Consider the following 19,769-nt stretch of genomic DNA (forward strand, 5'->3'; position numbering starts at 1 on the left):
AAAAGTTAATTGCTCTAGTTTAAAAACTGCTTGATATTGAAGACTGTGCAAATATTCCCATTTTTTTTTCTTTTTGCTGCTGGTCTATAAATACAGAAAGAATGATGAAAGGTCCTTTAATAGTACAACTAACATAGTACCTCATTCCAGCACCTTCCTTTCCAAATGGATTGGCGAAAACAATCCAAGCAAAGTTTACATTGGCCTTCCATCTAATTCTTCAGCTAAATAATTTGTTTTAAATAGTGAAGCCCACCAATTTCTTTAAAAAGAATATTATTTTGATCCTCTTAAGTGTGAGTGAATTAATGCTTTATGACCATCTTATTGTATGTCATTATCACAGTGTAATCAAATTCTATCCAAAGTAGTGGCAGGATTATGAGCAAGACTAAATATATTCCTAGACTTTATTGATTTTAAGAGATATTTTAGTGAAGTAACAGCATAGCAGATACTCATTCTACAGCACCCTAATTGCCCATAATATCTTTTTTCAAGTGTTGTGTGTTCATGTTCCTTCTTTCGCTCTTGCTTTTACACTCACCTGGTCTGTGCAAAATGGTGAAGAATATCCCACAAGGTCTGACTGGAGCTAAACGTGTCCTGGAGTCTAGAACCGTCATCCAATTGCAGTGCAATCCGTATCTAGGAGATAGAATATATATGTATCGGAGATATATACATACCCATATATCTATTAGTAAAGCAGCTCATGAAACATTGTTCAAGATCACATCTGGCAAACAGAAATCTGGCCCCTGTCCTGGCTTTCAACTAATGCTTCAGAGCAGCAGGTATTTGTGGCACAAACAACATCTCTAAAACAAATAGCTGACAGCATGGATTAAGTTTTATTTCAATTATTGCCTTAACAGAAACAAAGTTATAAACATAAAAGAATATTACTATATGTTCAACAGAGAGCCAGTCTGGCATAGTGGTTAAGGCATCAGGTTAGAAACACGAAGACTCTGAGTTCTAGTCCTGCCTTAGGCACAAAGCCAGCTGGGTGACCCTGGGCCAGTCACTTTCTCTCAGCCCTAGGAAGGAGGCAAGGGCAAACCACTTCTGAAAAACCTGCCAAGAAAACCACAAGGACATGTCCAGGCAGTGTCTAAGAATTGGACACGATTGAACAGATTAAGTGTGTGTTCAAAAGCACAGCAGAAAGTCCACTGTGGAATATATCATTTCAAACTGCAACTGAAAGGTAATATTTTTACTCTTCCAGCAAGTCTGGGAGAATCAGCAGGAGAATTACGTTATTCCATGGCCTGCTTATTCCACAACAGCCAAGCTTTATAAGTACCTTATTCCTAAATATTTTCATAGGAACAGACTTATTATAAATGAAGAACAGGCCCTTTTCTTTGCATAATTTCAGAGTTATTTTATGTATTTCAAGCATCATTTTTTTTATTTTGAATTATTCCTGGGAAGTATCCTAAAGCGGCAAGCTTGGTATATGTTGGTAGTGATCATTTTGAGAATGAAGCTCTAAAAACGTTTCCACCATATTGTTTTCATTAGATCTTAAATCTTATCTGACCTTGACTTCATTTTCTAAGGCTTTATTTTCTTTACCCAACGTCAAACTAAGTCATGAGTACAGTACAGCTCTTGCAGTTTATCTGTATACCATGGGCCCATCTTTGAAGTAGGCTGCTGAGAGCACTTCGGATGGATTGCATTAATTGCCATAGCAAGTTTCCTATTCCAAATATCAACCAGACCATCAACAGAATTGCAAGTAGGATCTATGTGCCATATTGGTTTTAGTGGCAGGGCATAGCTGCTGTTCTGTTGATGTGAGCCAGCCACTGGAGTGAGTAAAAGGAGAAAAAGCAGCTCAGTTCTGGCCTTGAAGGGCAGCTGTGTTATCTTAAGACCTGATGAGCTGACCTGGCTGCTAGCAAGAGCTGCTGAGGTGAGATGTTGAGACAGCAGTCCCATTGGTCCAGCCTGTTCTATACGTATGGGGGACTGGAGCCCTGGGGGGACACCCAGCTTCTCAGTTGCTGGGGGACATGCTGCCAAAATTGAAAAGGAGAGAAAGTCTGTGAATAGAGTGGCTGGGGAGAAAAGTTGGAGAGAGAAGTTAAGTGTGCAGAGCAATTGTCAGTTCCTGGTCATGTCCTAACAGTCAGAAATCACGCTGAGACGAGGAGTAGGTCTCTAGTGTTTATTACTGCTACATTAAACAGAATCCTAACAAACTGAAGAAGCATGGGAAAAACCCAGACAGATAAACCCCAAAAGTTAAGGCGGGTCTGATCTGTGTCTCTTTGAATGGCTGCTTAATTCCTCAGTACTATGCATGCATTTTCCCCCCTGGATAGAGGCCCCCTCCTGCTCGCCATCAGTACTCATGACAGGTCAGGAAGGGAGAAGAAAGGTCCATGGTGGCTTCCCTGGAAGAAAAGACGACTCAGAGGGACAAGAGGTCCACCCAAGACCGTAAAGGAGGAGCCTGGCTGGCTGCAGGCAGTGATTTCACCAAGACCCAAGAGGGGAAGGAGGGGGATTGGCTGTGGTGGCAAAGCCCTGGCCTCTGGGAAGGACTGGGCAGAAGACCCTGAGAGAGGTTCTTCCCCCAATGGAGAAACAGTATATATTTGGCTGAGCAGATCCAGGAGAAAGCCAAGCAGTGCTGAGCACACTACAGTAAATTCTAGCCCATTCCTTTCTTTTCATTCTCTCTTGTCAAGCCCAGAAACAGGGGAAGGAAACGGAGAGAAAGGGAGAAGAAGCAGGAGATATAGAGGGAGACAGTCCCTGGGAAGAAGACAGGAGGAAACTTGACATCGGATGAACACCAGTACTCATTGTGTTGTATATACCTGTTGTAAATATCTGCTGTAAATAATGTCACTGTGTATAGTTAAAAGTATAAAACGCTCCACGGTCTTGTTTTCTGTGTCAGTTGCCACCCCTGCAGAACAAAATACTCCTCCAGTTCAAAAAGAACTGTCACACTGTGACAATCAACCACAAGTTTCCCTTAAGAAATATAAACCACGTAATTTTTTATTGTCTTTTAACTGCACTCTCTTGAGTTCCAGACTTAGAAAAACTTCTAGTTGGACTATGAATGGAATATTACATGAAAGTTATTTTTTTGTTACAGGTTTCGGAGTCAAAACTGGTCTATATATTGTGGTTGTATAATGACATATTTCAAATTAACAATAACTAGAGGTAATAATTTATATATGCCATGCTCTCCTGTATTTCACATGCACAAAAAGAAGGTATAAAGAAAGCAGATCAGAATTATATTTACTATTTTTAAGGATACACTAATTTGGATATACTGATGTTCTGTTTCAACAAGGAAAACTATGGAGAATATAACTTTTTCCTTTTTCAAGACCATCTACACTACAGCTGAAAAACTGGCTCTCTAGCTTACTGAATTACAAGCATTCCTTACCACTGGCTGTGCAAGATGAGGCTGACAAATTACATAACTCAGCACAGCAACATCTGGTGGACCCACCTTGATGCTACCGAATTAAGCCAGGAATTCTGAGCTGTAAGATACAGGTAGTCCTCACTTAACAACCATTCATTTAGTGACAGTTGGACTTATAACAGTGCTAAAAAACAACTTACAACCGGTCCTTATACTTACAATCATTGCAACATCCCTGCGGTCATGTGATCACAATTTGGGCGCTTGGCAACCCATTTGCATTTATGACCATTGCAGCATCCTGTGGTCACGTGATCACCATTTTCGCTTAATGTTGTGTTGATTCACTTAACAACCACCACAAAAAAGGTCATAAAATCAAGTCAGATTTGCTTAATGACTGCTTTGCTTAGCAACCAAAATTCTGGGCCCAATTGTGGTCATTAACCAAGGACTACCTGTAGATATGGGTTGCCAGAAGGCCCTTACAAATGTTCAGGAACAGGCAGCAGGCCCTAGGCAGAGAGGATATCATTGTAAATTTGCATCCTGAGTTTTGATTGAGTCAGTTTACTATTTTAAAGCAAATTATTTAAAACACCAAATAAATCTAAAGAGCAAGAGTACAGAGCCACCCCAATTATCCCCATCTAATTTATTCCACAAATAACTTTCATCACTGAAAAAATCCAAGGATCTGAAGAAAAAGACAACAAAATCTTTATAGCATTTTGACAAGAGCTTTCAAAGTAAACCCTAGATGCCACAAAATTAAATATACACCATGCTTTTGCTGGCAGGATATTTTTGATGTCATTCTTGCAGGATAGCCAAGAGAGGTAACCTGCTAGAGGCAGTAAGTTGCTCATGGGAAATACAGCATCGCATCAGACCACTCAGAAGGACCAAAGCAGCTGCAACCCTCACTAATATGGCTATCCCAATGCCTTCACTGCCCAAGAACAGCTTTCCGATTATTGTTGGCTCTGTAAGAGTGTTGACAGCTGACATCACTAGACCACAAGATTCTTGCCCAGAAATCTACTCTGCCAATTACATCAGTTTTTTAGGCAATAGTACAAAGCCAAGAATGTCATAAATATACATTTAGGCAACTAAAACTTTACAGAAGTTCCAAACTATATATATTATTACTTAATCCAGAAAACAGAAAAACATATCAATTAGTTTCTAAGTTTACAAAGACGGAAAAACAAGACTTGATTCATGGGTAAATTATTGTTTGATCTTTCCAACTGTGAATGTCCATTGTCAATGCAGGACTCAACTTTCACTGCCTTACAAATAGTTCAAATGTCAGAAAGTTTCTGGACATAATTTAAAATTACATCAGTATTGCACATTTCTAAATATAACCAATCTAGAAAAACTTACACGTCTCCTGAATGGGCTATATACATCCCATTATTTCATCATGTAATTGCTGTCCACCTATCCAGGCTAATACACAGTTATATAATCATAAATAAAGAGCCAGTGTGGTATAGTGGTTAAGGCATCAGGCTAGAAACTGGGAGACCATGAGTTCTAGTCCCGCCTTAGGCACGAAGCCAGCAGGGTGGCCTTGGGCCAGTCACTCTTCTCTCAGCCCTAGGAAGAAGGCAATGGCAAATCAGTTCTGAAAAATCTGCCAAGAAAATTGCAAGGACTTGTCCAGGCAGCCTCTGAGAATTGGACACAATTGAACGGATTAAAAAAAAAAAATGAGTTTAAACAATCCTAGCCACAGGGAAGACATTCTGATATGAGAAACACAAAAAAGATCCAGATACTTAACATTTCCCTTTTTGTAATTCATGCAGCTAACAGCACCAAATACTGGTTTCTTGGTATTCTCTGAGCTTCCTTTTCTTCTAGAAGACTTTCATTACCAGGCAAGGTAACGTTATCACTGAATGGGGGAGTGATGTTAGTGGCTGTTTAACTGTGGTAGCTTGCCCTACCACCATTGATTAGGGTATCATTTCTTTCTTGATTGTTCCTGTTTTTCTGGTGCTGGTTTCTGCTTATCTGGGTGTTGGTTAATAGGCATGTGATGAGGAAGGATGCCCTTACGGCTGTTTGTCCCCTTCCTTCACCTTTGGATGCTTCCTTTTTTTGAATGGTTTGTAGATTAAGCTAATCTCAGTGTGTCTGTTAACAACTGATTTGTCAAGAGTGGCTAAGCCTCTAGGAATCCTCTTCCATTTTTGGATTTGTCAACAGTTTCCCAATTGAAATTGTTCTGTAACTTGTCAGTGTGTTGTGAAATTAAGGGCCTTTCATTATATATTCTGACTACCAACTGATGTTCATGATGCACTCTGCCAATCTTCTACCTGTTTGTCATACATAGTTCACAGTCCTTGCACTGTATGTTGTAAAAGACTGTTTTCTTTGACTGATGGGTGTTTGTGTTTAGGATGCTATGGATAGATCTGGATGGTTAATGGGCTGCCATGATGCCAAGAGGTTGAGGCAACCCATTGGTAGTTCATGAGATGTTTTTGATGTATGACAGAGTTATCTTTTTCAAGGGCTATGCTGGTTGTGTTGTGATTGTTGTGTGAACAGACAATTTTGATGAAGTCACATGACTATCTATTGCTTTGAAATAATCATATAGTATATTTCTACGTTGTTTCCAATACTGCCAAACCAAACGATTTAAAGACCACTTAATTTGAAGAGCTTTAGTGTCCAGTTAAGAGAATACCATGAATTCACATATAAAAAATCCCAACTGATTTTGTTACACATGGATAATCCTAATACATGTAGCAAAACAAATGACAGAGATACACAAAGCAAAATATCTGAAACACAAAATAGTTAATCATATTCTGTTTTTATTGATAACCAAAATCTCCCTTTAGTCCAACTCGGGTCATGCTGGGTTCTTGGCAACAATACTGAAGTGGCTTGATTTTTCCTTCTCAGTTTAGCCTATAGCTTTGGGATTTCCTATGGTCTCCCATTCAACTTACCAGGTCCAACCTTTGAAAACAGCCAAGGCCAGCTAGAAGCTATCTGCTATGACCAAAATTAACTAACAAAAATACATCATCAGGAAGAGTTATGTCTCCCTCTTCCTAACAACCATTCAAGGGAAGCTTGCTTATTCATAATTCTATAAGCTTTGCGCCTTTAGAAACAGAAAAAAAAAATGTAAGCAGTGCCATCACTAAAGTCTTAGGGTGTAGCTGCTGAAGTACAGCTTTTGAGATACTTAGATGCTATTACTCATAGTTAAATAAATCTGGAGTCATAGACTAAATTTCTATCAAATCCTAAGAACCTACAGGTGGTTCTGACCAGAAAGCTGTAATTCAGAAAAAACACGCCATGATGTATTTGTTAATCTTTAGGATGCCACAAGGCTCCTAGCTGTTTTCATCCTGGAAAACAGCCATCAAAGAACTTTATCAAGAAAATGGAGTTCAGATAAACTGGACTGAGTATTCAAGGTTAATAAAGGTCTACAGTATGTAAACCAGGATCTAGCACAATTACATGAGACACTATTATCAATAATAGTTTATTAAACTTGTATGCCATCCGACTTGCAACAACTCTGGGCAGCTCACAACAATCAAAGAAATTACAATAAAATCAACAAAACATAAAAGATAAAGGATGACAAGCGAGATGAAACAAGGGGCCTCACTGTCCCTCACCAAAGTCCTGTCTCTCTACTGGAAATTATCATTTCTAATCCAGAAGCCTTCTTGTTAACTTTAAACTAAATACTTCCAATTAATTAAACCACATATTAATATGTAACAAAAGTTAACTCAATTAGGAACTATGAATTTGAGCCTTCTTATCAACTGATACTTTCTTCTACAAACTAGTTACTTAGTAATGTTTCACTTGTGTTTCATAGAATGCAGTACACATTTTCTACACTCAATTAGACAAAAATGAACTTTTCTAATTTTTTTTATAAGAATTTTATTAAATTTCAGACAAAGATAAAAACTACAGAAAAACAAAAAGCTACAAAGAAAAAAAATAAAAAGGTGTGGAAGCACAAGAGAAAAAAAATTTTTTTTTAAGTTACAAAAAGAGGTGACTTCTGACTTTTAACAGCAAGGATATACTACAATCTTCCACAATCAAACCCTTACTCTATATTAAACCAAAATCATCTTATTTCTATAAATCATTCCTCTGGCACAATATAAAAATCACTAAATACAATTGCTCCTTCCCCTTATGTTAAAACAAGATATACTGTATGTATGTGTATGTGTGTATATACACCCCCCCCTAATCAACTCCTCCCCCAAGGATAACATTTATTTAACTATTTCTTTCCTGCTACTAATATTCCTGTCTACTATAATAAAGATCAAACTAAAAAAACAAATTGTCTGCCACTGTAATTAATACAACAATTATAATAATCTTAATCATATTAAACCCAAAACCAAACATTATTTCCTTTTTTATACCTTAATAATCTTAATCCAAATCGTTAAAGATAAATGAAATCAACCAGACCCTAAAAGCAATCCAGAAAAATATTCTTAAACCCTTACCCCACTTCAAAATAAACCAGAGCATTTACATATCCCAATACACAGAGCTTTTTTCATAAAAAAATCAAACAACTCAACTGCCCCCCCTCAAAAACTCCGACTTCTCTTCAAAAAACCTCCCATACATAATAACCCCTTCTTTTCCGTAGCATTCCATCAAAAAGTCAATTTCATTTGTGGCTTGCAACTCGATCTTTCCCTTAAATTTCTTTAACTCAACTGTCCAATCTTCATCCAGCATTTCAACGGAAGCCCCAATCTCACTGTTAAAAGAAACATTTCTATTACTGTTAAATTCTTCAATTTCATCCACATCACCAACCAGATGACACATTTTAGACCACATGTTTTCCACAATATCCTGAATGCCTTGCATAAAAGCTTGGCAGGAATCAGAAAGCATCAGTTTAAAGTTTCAGTAGAAGTCGGAAAAAGTCTGATCAAAATCCTCCATATCTCACACAGTAGATTATGGCACCCCCTAGGTACTTAACCAGCAAAAGTAGAAGATAATAGAAAAAATCCAGAATGTGTTTACACAAATCAGAGTAAGGAAACAGACAGTTCCCTAGGGAAAGTAGCAGCAGAAAGCTGAAAGTTCAAAACAGCAGATTCAACGTGTAGGGAAATGGTAATATCTTCTAATTTAGTACAAAAATAATAACAGGGAGATGATTACATACTCTCAACCCTCCTTAGTATTTGGATGGAATGCAAAGTCCAAAACTTAAAAAGATTTTTTTTAATCACAAAAATAATGATAAGCACCAAGGGAACTGGTATCTCCTTGCTGTAGAAAGCCTCTCTTAGGGTACGCATACTTAAAAGAAAAATAAATTGGGTGATTTAGAAATGGGGTGGCTGGTCATAGTGTCCCTTTAAGGCTAAAGCGTGGCTTGGAAATGGTGATGCCCCAGCCTCCTGGCTGCTTTTACCAGTCGAACGCGAACGCTGTTTGCGATTTTCTGGCTGCAAGCAGCCATCCGAACAACAGATGGGGTGATTCCGACTGTTTTCCTTTCTCTGGAAAAATGCTCCTGGGCTTCAGGAAAAACCTGCCTGAGCCCAAAAAAATTGCCACACTGTCAGTTATGCCCATGGAGCCCGCGGGCACGGCTGTTCAGACCGTCATATCCTCACCGAAAGGCCAAACTTTTCTAATTTCTAATTATTTACATCGCAAGATAATTAAAAATTATTTTAGAAGGCATTTTTTAACAAATTATCATGAATTAACTGACCTAAAATGTGGTTTAAACTCAGAAAGTGTTCAGAATGAATTGTTCTACATTAGTTGAAAAAAACTTCCTTAGCTTGATATATGATCCCAGCCTATGAAAAAGAGTTTTCCAATGTTATAATATAAAGCACTTGGCATTTAGACAGTTATGCAACTTCATTTCACCTGTTCAAGCCTAGCTGCCTAGACCCTCTGAAGACCATTAATATTTTTCTACAAAAAATAAGCCATCCAAAATATTTTATCAAAAAGATGGGCTGTCTCATATTGTCAATGCATATTTTCCCATAAGTTAAAATGACTATGTTAACATAATATTTTTGAAGCCAATTCATTCAATGAAAATTTGGATTACCAGTTCAACAAACAATTTATCCAAATCAGGTATAGGCAACTTTACAGTAGGTATTTTATTTATTTAAACTGCTTATACGGACACCCATCTTAAGAGACACAACTCTATGTGGCTCACAACAAAAAAACGAAACAAAAAGAAACCCAAATAAAAACAATAAAAGCACAAGCAACTCTAGTGCCTCAGCCATTCTCCTCTGACTCAGCCAACCCTACTATATTAGGGTTCCAACCTCACTTATCCCAGTGCTTGTAGGAAGAGCCAGCTCTTTATGGCCTTCCAAAAGGCTAAAAGGTATGGGGCCTGTCAGATCCCAGGGGAAGGGTGTTCTACAGAGCAGGGTTTGCTACAGAAAAGGCATGCTTCCTACATTCCACTAGATGGCAACATTTAAGGGAAGGGACCTTGAGCATGCCCAGTCTATCCGATCTGGTGGAATAGGAAGATACCCTCAAGGAGGGGCAGTCCCAAAAATAACCTGGCACCTTTAGGGCTTTAAAGGTAAACCTTGAATTATACCCAGAAAAAAACTGGGGGGCCAGTGAAGCTCATGCAACAGATGAATATTACAGGTGAGCCAAGTGGCATCCAATACTGTGCATGCTACCACATTCTGGACTAGTTGTAAGTTCCAAGTGGTTTTCAAGGGCAGCCCCAAGTACAGTGTGGTCAATGGTATCAAAAGCTGCCGAGAGATTTCAGAGAGCTAGGGCAGTTGCTGTTGGAATTATCAGGGGTCAACTCAGCATTGTCTCATAAGCATATGGGGGTCTCTCTAGTAAATGCATCTCTATTGTGCTTGTGGGATGTCACATGGGTCACCTGATTTCCACTTCCTCCTCCTTCTTGGGTTTGGGGATTAACAATCTCCATTACCCTTTTGACACACCTGCAAGCAGGAAGTGCTGCAGAATGCAGCTCTTGTCCCTTTTCATCTCACTTGCACGCAGACATTTCTATTTCCATAAAAAATGTCTACAAAGAACCAATGATGATTAAGTATTTTCTACTATGAATCTACCTGTATCCAGATCTACTGAATAAAAGTAAGCTATCTCTATTTTTCTTCATCTAACTACTGTGTGAAGACTGAATTTATTTCTGAACATAATTAAGCTCAATGTTCAAGTTCTCTTTTGGTTCATGCTTCTACTCTGCAAGACTGTTGTTAATGCTTGGAGTTTTTATTAACCTTTAAAAACTCCATCAGTTGCACCATCTCCATCCCAAGCCCTCCAGAGGTCATCCACAAGCACACCCAGTGTTGTCTCAGCACTGTACCCTGGCCTGAACCCAGACTGAAAAGGGTCCAGATAATCTGCTACATCAAGGGCCCTCTACAGCAGGACCTTTCAAATAACTTCCCTAGAAAGGGAAGGTTGGAGACTGGATGTACTGTAAGCTATCCAACATGGTTGGGTCCATGGATTGCCTCTGAAGAAGGGGGAGCACTACCACCTCCTCCAAGGCAAGAGGTACTGCCCTCCCCCACAAAAAGGCATTAATCACTGTTTGGACCCAACCACATGCAACCTCCCAAGAAGCCTTGATTAACCAGAAGAAGCATGAATGCAGAACATAGGTGGCTGAGCTCACAGCTGTGAGGACTCTGTCCACTTGCTCAGGATTGACCAGTTCAAACTCCTCCCAGATAACAGGGCTTAGACATGTCTCAGTCACTTCCAAAGGACCTACACAGCTGAAGTCCAATTCCAAGCAAAGTTGAATGGCTTCATCTAACGGGGCACTCTAGGCATCTGTGTCACTTCATCTCTCAGACATCCTCAATAAACCATAGTACCGTATGAGATCCACATACATAGAGTCCACACAAGGACAATCTGGTTCAGGGCCCCTGCCATGTGCTCATTCTAAGCCACAACAAGGGCCTCTACCAAACCATGCACCAGAGTTTCAGGAAACCCCCCAAACTCCTCTGAAATTGCACAGAATCCATCAGGTACATGAGGTGGGCTGACTGAATAGGCCCCACTTCTGTAGAACTCTAGACCAAGAGGGAATGATCCATCCTTGCCAAAGGACCGATGTTAATATCCCCCAAATCCAGATCACAACACCACTGCCCTAAGGCAAAAACCAGATCCAATGTGTGATTTCCCCCTCCCCCACCAACAATGAGTTTGGGCCTTGAATAAATTGGACCAGGTCCATGGTTGTCATGCTATAGCTAAACAAACTATAGTAACTGTGTACAGGTAAGTATTTAATAGCATAATCTTGTTCATCTTGAATTTAAGGGAAGGGGCAGGGAAGTTGGCTTCCATATGCACACTTACACTACTTTGGAACCATCTCAGTGTTGTTGATGTGGCTACAAAGCTTAAAGAGCTTATTCCAAGGACAATGTGTAGTCTTCTGTTGTAGCCATCTAGCATTTACAGAAGTGCCAGCTGAAATAAACATATCGGGAATCTATTTATCCCAACTAAGCTATTATGGATCACATCAACAATACTGAGATGGTTCCAAAGTAATGTAAGTGTGCATATGGAAGCCACCTTCCCTGCCCCTTCCCTGACACTGCTTTCCCAAAGGTCACAAGATCCATCTAAATTGGCTGAGCCATGGTGCGAACTATGAGGGAAAATCTGCTTGTGGTTAGTGCTTCTACCCAGTTTTCAGTTCCCTTGTCTGATGGAGCATTTTTAGGAGACTGGGAGGACCTTCTCCAGGGAAAAGAAACTATTTAGGAAGATGAGGCATGGAATCTGTAGTACTCCAACATTATATATGCTGAAATTTGAATTCAACACATTTAACGTAATGTTTACGTTAATCAAAACTGCTAAGTTTCCCCCCACAAAAATACAACTGGAAAGTAAAAATAAGTCTGTGATTATTTCCAAAAGCTAAATTTAAAAACACTTCTATTACTAACTTTTAATCAAAGTAATTATTAGTTTTGGAAACAAAAACAAATATACACAGAAGTTTTTAATAAATATTAAATGAGATCAGCTGCAGCTCCTCCAAGATGGAAGCTTAAGATTAAATCTATCCCCTCTAGATATACAGTAAGATACTACAAGTAATATGTTATGCTTTTGAACTGTTCTCTGTTAATATCCTTCTGACAGAAAATCAATCAAGGAATATTTTATAACTCCCTCACCAGCCAATATCTAATTTCAAAAGTAAACATAAGCTATGTACCAAAAGTCTGGTTAAGCACCATTATGTTGGCTTCTACTCCAAACAATGTTCATTTCATTCTGAAGGCCTGGAAATCCAAAATTCTCTTACATACAAAATGGCAGCAAGGCATATTTGACTTAGTCCTACTTAAAGCAGCAGCCTACTTGAAGATTCAGGTTTCCAGATTCTAAGAATACATTGAGAGATACAGTGACATTTACACACAACAGCACATGTCTGCTTAATTGGCTTCTCTCATTAATAAGTCAGGACAGATCATTTTTTAAAAGTGATAATCAAGAGTTCTAACTTGCTCCTTCCCAGATAAATCAAAGTTTGAAGCCAAGGCAAAGTATGATTTCAAACTCTGGTTTATTAACACAAGAACCAGCCAGAGTATCTAATTTCCACATAAGCTGACTACAATGGAACCAGCCAGGTTTGTTAATACCACCTACTGGCAGAAACAACACATGCTTGTTTCCAGATTGTATAAAAACATGGCATACTTGAAGCACAGTAGAATGCTACTTTAAAAAACTGAAATCCTGCTATTGCTATGTTATCTCCATTCCTTTCTTTTTCCTTTCCTCCATTTAAAAAACTGTACTGATAAAAGGAGAAAGAGGGAAGGGAAGTAAAAAGGAAAAGTAAATTAATATATTCTGGAGAGGTTAAAGAATGCTTTTATACAGCCTTTTAAGAGGCATAACATTTCATTTAAATAAAGTATATTCATATATGTCTTTACCATAAGGTAGACAGGGATCCCTGAAAAGGGGGGAATGTATCATCCTCTAAGAAAAATCTACAAAGATCTTGGCAGTAAATAAAAATAAAGTCATCATATAGTGAAAAGCACATACTGTATTTTCAATTCCTATTCTATTACGAGAGATTGGCACCATCTCCAGTTTGGCATTGTTGGGTAGGTTGGCAAATCTCCATTGCAGAGAAAGATCCAGCACTGTCCTCTGAAATCTGCAACACATACATGCCCAATAATAAATTTTTGCACTGAATCTGCATCAGATGGTTTTTCAATATATTTTCTGTTATAAAATAGATTTATCAATAATTACACTAGAAGGCTAAGCTGTTATTTCGGGAAACAATGATTAAAATGGAAGTTAGTTAGAAAGGCTGGATTTACATATTGCACAAAGCCATAACTTAGTTTGTTTTGTTTTGACTTGTTTCATTGCATGAAGCCACTCACTGAGGTTTTCTTCACCATGGTTTATGGATCAACTCTGCATGAGGCTTATTCAACAAGCCATGTTTAGGCAAGCCATGGCTTATAACAACGTCTGAACCCAATCAATGAGTGTGTTTACACAGTATGCTAAGCCAAATTCTAATTGGATTCAGTGTGTCATCTAAACCCAGGGACAACAGAGTGAAGCTAAAGATTAAAGCTATTTGTGCGTGGGAATATGCCCACTGATCACTTTTTAAGAATGGGGAAAGGACTGAATTTACATGGGTGTGTATTTTAACAACTCAGGAACCAAAATAAAGTTGTCTGGAATACCAGCCAGGAGGAAAGCAAGGTACAAACTATTGCCAGAGGTTTTTCTGCAGCTGGGACCCATTAAATTTGCAAATATACACAAAGGCCACTTACTCTTCCTCATAAAATCAAAGGTAGATGAGAGAAACATAACCTAGCCCAATATGGGGAATATATAAATAATATATAAATCATATTGGTATAAAAATATAAAAATATATTTCTATATAAATAAAGAACAGCCCTTCGCCTAACATGCAATCAAACTTTCCAGTAATCTTAAATTTAGAGATAACATAGAACTGTAAGTTTATACCCAAATTACTATCCCGGTTATTAAGGCACTGATGGGCCTCCCCTGCTAGAAAGTGTTCATCTTACTGTAAGTAGAAAGAGGGGGGATATGAGATTCCATTACAGTACAGTAGACTTGATACATTGGTGAATGGTTAACTTCTGTCAAAAATCAGTCTAGAAGACATGATCATTCAGAATCAGATAACAAAAAAGATTATCTTTGGACTATAACTATAAACTCTCTCTGGACTATTACTATAAACTCTCTCAAGATGCTTTTTTCCTGTAAAATAATGGCAAAAAAAGAGATAAAACCAAGCTGCACCCAAGTAATAAAGCAGTAAGACTCACTTCAAATCATACTCATTGGGACTAAAATTCTGCTTTCTACAAACTTCTTCCAAGACCTGAAGGAAAAAAAAAATATACAGAAAGTTAATTTGGATTGGCACACACAACATTAAAGCAGATTTACTTTCTCTCCACTTATATGTCAAGAAGGAATTCAAATTCACATCTACATATGGAAGAACACCTTTTTTCCTCATAACTTAGATCAACACAAATGCATTTTGGGATCATATTAGCTGCTCATGGATTGCAACACTTTCCACAGAAAGTGGGTCCCTGTTATATTAGCTCTGGACAAAACATATTCATTGAATCATGGGTATAACAAGTGCCAAAATAGATTATGCTGAGAGCCAATAGTTGTTGTGTTGAACTTTGATCAAAATACCCTGATTCAAGTCCCCATTGAATATAACTCACATGCTTGTTTTCTGCCCAATATACTGTATGTCACAGGCTTATAGCTGTGGGGACAAATTTAGGGGAAACCTAATGGCCTTGTGTTTCTAGGCAATACCTCAGAAAGATTATTATAAATTATAAACGTGATAAATAGAAGTATAGGCAGCATCTATCTGATCTCAAAAATAATCAAGCAAGGTCAGATTTGGTTAATATTTAGAAAGGAGACATGTTCCTGTAAGCTGAACTTGAAAATTTAAAAAAAAATCTGGAAGAAGGCAGTATCAAGCCACTTTCACACTGCTGCTAACAAAATGTTGTGAATATGTTCACATAGCTATCAGAAGTACAGCTCAACTTATTACCAGCTATAGAAAATAAAGAAACTTGTATGATACAAACTTGCTATACACAATGTTTATGTTCATACATGACACACAGACATACTATAGTTTATTTTGTTTTAGCTTAGCATAATATGTGAACCTTGGTGTGATTGTCAATCTTGTCACATACTTATCAGGTAAGCCATAGTTAAGTAAAATATGGCTTAGCACAAGTGCAAAACTAGTCTGTATGAAGAGAGTATCTAATCAAAGTTTCTTTGCATGACATTGAGCCAAAGAAAAGGGTTAATGAGAACATGTATTTATTTTATTTCTATACTGCTCTTCCTCCCAGAGAAGTTCAGAAGAGAATAAAAACAGGCTTAAACAAAAAAAAAGTAATATCAACAACAGCTAAAAACAAATCCTAAATTAAATTATTGCTTTTGGCTCAGCATGGCATGGAAACACAGCTATAGAAGTCTTAAATTATGTGAAATAGAGGAACTTTTATCTCCATTTAATGACTTTTAACTCTTTCATTTACACGTACCTCACTCAAAAGGCATTAGCCATGTCCACACGAAGACAACCCCCCCTTCCCCGGTGCAGGACTCTTTAACCATGATCATTCAAACCCAGAATCTGTAATGCTTGCCATTTCAGTGTGTATTCTCATTAACTGGATTTTTTGGCTTAATGTATCATGTCAACACAGCAACAGACTTTCACCCTGTCAAGGTTCACACATCACACTAAGTGGTTTCTTTAGTTTGACTTTCTGTACTAAATTGTGATGAGAACTATGGGTTATCAGCCATGGTATATCACTAAGCACAATATGTGAATCTGCAGCTTAATTTACAAGTCATGGTTAAAAACCGAGGCTTAGCATGATGCATAATCTCTTAAAGTGATGATCTAGTCTCTGTGTCAAGTGCAGTAGTGGGCAGAATATAAATTAGGATTCGTAAGGGATATTCAGTAGATCTATGAAGATCCATTAACTGTCTGAAAATAATCCCACCACTAAATTAGACTGCTGAAACGAAGGAAGTTTGAAAGAAAAACTAGCAGCCTCTGGATGTGAACATACTGAAGGACAAACTCACCGTTTTAGTTTATATCATGCTTATGCAAAGCCAGCTTGAACCCAGAAAAATAGATTTAAGTAAAACATCAGTAGATTAGGAAAGCATTTCATGCAAGCATAGCAATTTTAATATGGTTTTAAAATTATAGTAAAAAGTACAATGGATCCTAAAGCTCTCAAATCTCCCAATTTCTGATTTAGTCACTTATACAGGTAATCCCTCTTCAGTTCCTTCTCCTTTAGACAGAACACACTTAACAATAGTTAATTAAACTGCGGTTTTTTTCAATTCTCTCAATTTTCTGGATTCACATAACACTCTGAACCATATAGTAATTATACAAGCTGGGTTCATAGGTTAAATTGTGACTGGCTAATCTGTGGCTGAATGGATCGTGAAAACCCAACTACTACAGTACCTACAATTATCAGGGTAGCCCCCCCAAATTACAGTCCCAATAAACTTACTAAGGCAAGCCCCCACCAAATACAGTTCGTTTTACTGCAAAGAATACACTTCTGTTCCTCACTAGAGACAACCAGAATGGTGAGAATTCACAGGAAAAGGCAGTGTTTCACGGGACCCCCTTTTCCAGAGAAGCACGGAAGAAAACACGCTCCTCACCTAGGTAGCACATATCCCTTCCCTTCCTCAAAGGCCTAGCTCTCCACTTGGACACCCTACGCTTCTTGCCTTCCCCACAACGAAACTCTGCGGCCCCGAGAGCAATTGTGAGCAACGACCTGTCCGCAGATCCAATCACAACCAGCCTGCTCACCTTCTTTCCAGACCGGGGCCAATCAGAGCGGACGCAACCCCCCGACTTTCCAGTCCCCAGGCCAAACCCACCTGGATCAGCGCGGTGCTTGGGCCTACTCGCACCGTCACTCGCCTCCCGTTCGGGGCCAACACCGACACGGCGGAAGTGCCCCCTCCGCCGGCCGCCGACATCTTTATCTCTCTCTCCTCCTCCTCTTCCTCCTCCTCCTAATTCAAACCAGCTTTCCACCAGTGCGGCTTCCCCCGCCTCCGCCCCCTGCAGGCACCAGGTTCTTCCGCAACCAAGCCGAATGGCCACGGCGAGGGGGCGCGGCTTCAACGTCGGGCCGCCCTGCTTCAAGACTTATTCCCACAGGATTGAGCCTATTCTGTTGATTCTCCTCTCTGTCAAGTAGAACTTGGTCGAAGGAATCTCTTGGCGCCAGCAAGACGGGGTTTTTTTTGCCAGCATTCACGCTGGGCTGCCCTTTGGAAAAATACGAAGTTTTCGCCCTCCTACGCTTATGGAGGCATCCCACCGTATGCTCGCGTTTGCCGCCTTTTTTCGCATCTCAACTTGCTCGGTCTGGGACGCTTTTCAGCAATGCAGTTGTACCTCCGGTGCAGGTGCTAAGATTATATGGGCCACTTGGGGAGGGAAGGAATAGTAGCGTCTTGTACCTGTAATAAGTTGGCCTGGGTTGTAGGTATCCTGAATAGAAGGCTCATTAAAAAATAAAAAAGTTTGGGTATACCCTGCACTCAACCATACTTGATTGGGCCATGACTTATTGCATAAACCACAATTGGCTGAGTTACACAAAGCATATCAATGTGTTGGGTGAATCCACTTATTCATATTACTGTGGATAAGCCATAATACCAGCCTTACTTCTGTGATGTGGTAGCAGTGGTAGTTGTTAGTAGACATTTAAAAAAGGTGTTGGAAGGTGTAATTTTTGGTTGGTTTGTGTAACATTCTAAGTTCAAATACGAGTCATTAGTTTGGGACAGTGTGTCATGGAAATTCAGCCTGTGAGATTAGTTTCTTGGTAAGTAAGTTGAGCAGACCCAGACAATTAGGTTAATTCAGTAATTGAAGCCTCACAAGTTAGTGCATATTCACAAGTGGTAAGGCCAGCCATTTTAAAGCATTGTGAAAATAAAAGTTTATTTTAAAGCTTAATAGTAGCACAAGATGTAGAGAGAGCTGTTCTTCCATATTTATCTTGGAAAGTCTGGTTCATACTGCACTCTAGTATTAACTAACTCTTTAAGCTTTTCCTTTTTTAAGTGGTCTTTTTCCCCCACATATTTTGCATCGTCCTCTAGAACCGCTTTCCACTACAAAGTTCTCTCGTAAATACCACTTTATGTATAGCATTCATACTGCAGCAATATGCTAAGACATTTTATCTAGGGGAAATTTTCCAGTTACCTATAATAATGTATACTCTCTGTGTGTGTGCGTGTATGTGTGCGCGCGTGTATACACACACACACATGCAAGGCAGCATATTTAGTACTCCGTTCTTCGTTTTTTAGCACAGCAACAACTCCATGGGGTAGGTTGAACTGAGAATAGTGACTAGCCAAAGTCACCGAACTGAACCTGGGTCTTCCAAGCCTTAATCAGGGTTACTGTCTTGTGAGGAGCCCTATGATGAAGGTGAAAGAAGAAAGTGCAAAAGCTGACTTGCAGCTAAACCTCAAAAAAACCACGATTATGGCAACCAGCTTGATTGATAACTGGCAAATAGAGGGAGAAAATGTAGAAGCAGTGAAAGACTTTGTATTTCTAGGTGTGAAGATTACTGCAGATGCTGACTGTAGTCAGGAAATCAGAAGACGTTTAATCCTTGGGAGAAGAGCAATGACAAATCTCAATAAAATAGATAAGAGCAGAGACATCACACTGACAACAAAGGTCCGCATAGTTAAAGCAATGGTGTTCCCCGTAGTAACATATGGCTGCGAGAGCCGGACCATAAGGAAGGCTGAGAGAAGGAAGATCGATACTTTGGAACTGTGGTGTTGGAGGAAAATTCTGAGAGTGCCTTGGACTGCCAGAAGATCAAACCAGTCCATACTCCAGGAAATAAAGCCAGACTGCTTACTTGAGGGAATGATATTAAAGGCAAAACTGAAATACTTTGGCTACATAATGAGAAGACAGGACACCCTGGAGAAGATGCTGATGCTAGGGAGAGTGGAAGGCAAAAGGAAGAGGGGCCGACCAAGGGCAAGATGGATGATATCCTAGAGGTGAGGGACTTGTCCCTGGGGGAGCTGGGGGTATTGACGACCAACAGGA

General features: G+C 39.2%; 1 protein-coding gene across 4 annotated transcripts in view; it reads right to left on the reverse strand.

Annotated features, from left to right (window-relative positions):
* ASPSCR1 (ASPSCR1 tether for SLC2A4, UBX domain containing) overlaps positions 1 to 17,856 on the reverse strand; it is an 84,523-nt gene extending 66,667 nt beyond the window's left edge. Inside the window, exons 1-4 of one of the 4 annotated variants that reach the window (XM_063293277.1) lie at positions 17,743 to 17,856; positions 14,875 to 14,930; positions 13,580 to 13,694; positions 548 to 648 (exon numbers count right to left, since the gene is read on the reverse strand). In XM_063293277.1, the coding sequence (XP_063149347.1) occupies positions 548 to 648; positions 13,580 to 13,621 (143 nt within the window). In that variant the 5' untranslated portion in view covers positions 13,622 to 13,694; positions 14,875 to 14,930; positions 17,743 to 17,856. Of the gene's footprint in view, positions 1 to 547; positions 649 to 13,579; positions 13,695 to 14,874; positions 14,931 to 17,474; positions 17,683 to 17,742 lie in introns of those variants that run through there. The other 3 variants (XM_063293276.1, XM_063293275.1, XM_063293279.1) reach the window with 3 other exon arrangements.
* Between the last annotated feature and the right edge of the window lie 1,913 nt (positions 17,857 to 19,769).

Source organism: Candoia aspera, chromosome 2, assembly GCF_035149785.1.
Source record: "Candoia aspera isolate rCanAsp1 chromosome 2, rCanAsp1.hap2, whole genome shotgun sequence".
Lineage (NCBI taxonomy): Eukaryota > Metazoa > Chordata > Lepidosauria > Squamata > Boidae > Candoia > Candoia aspera.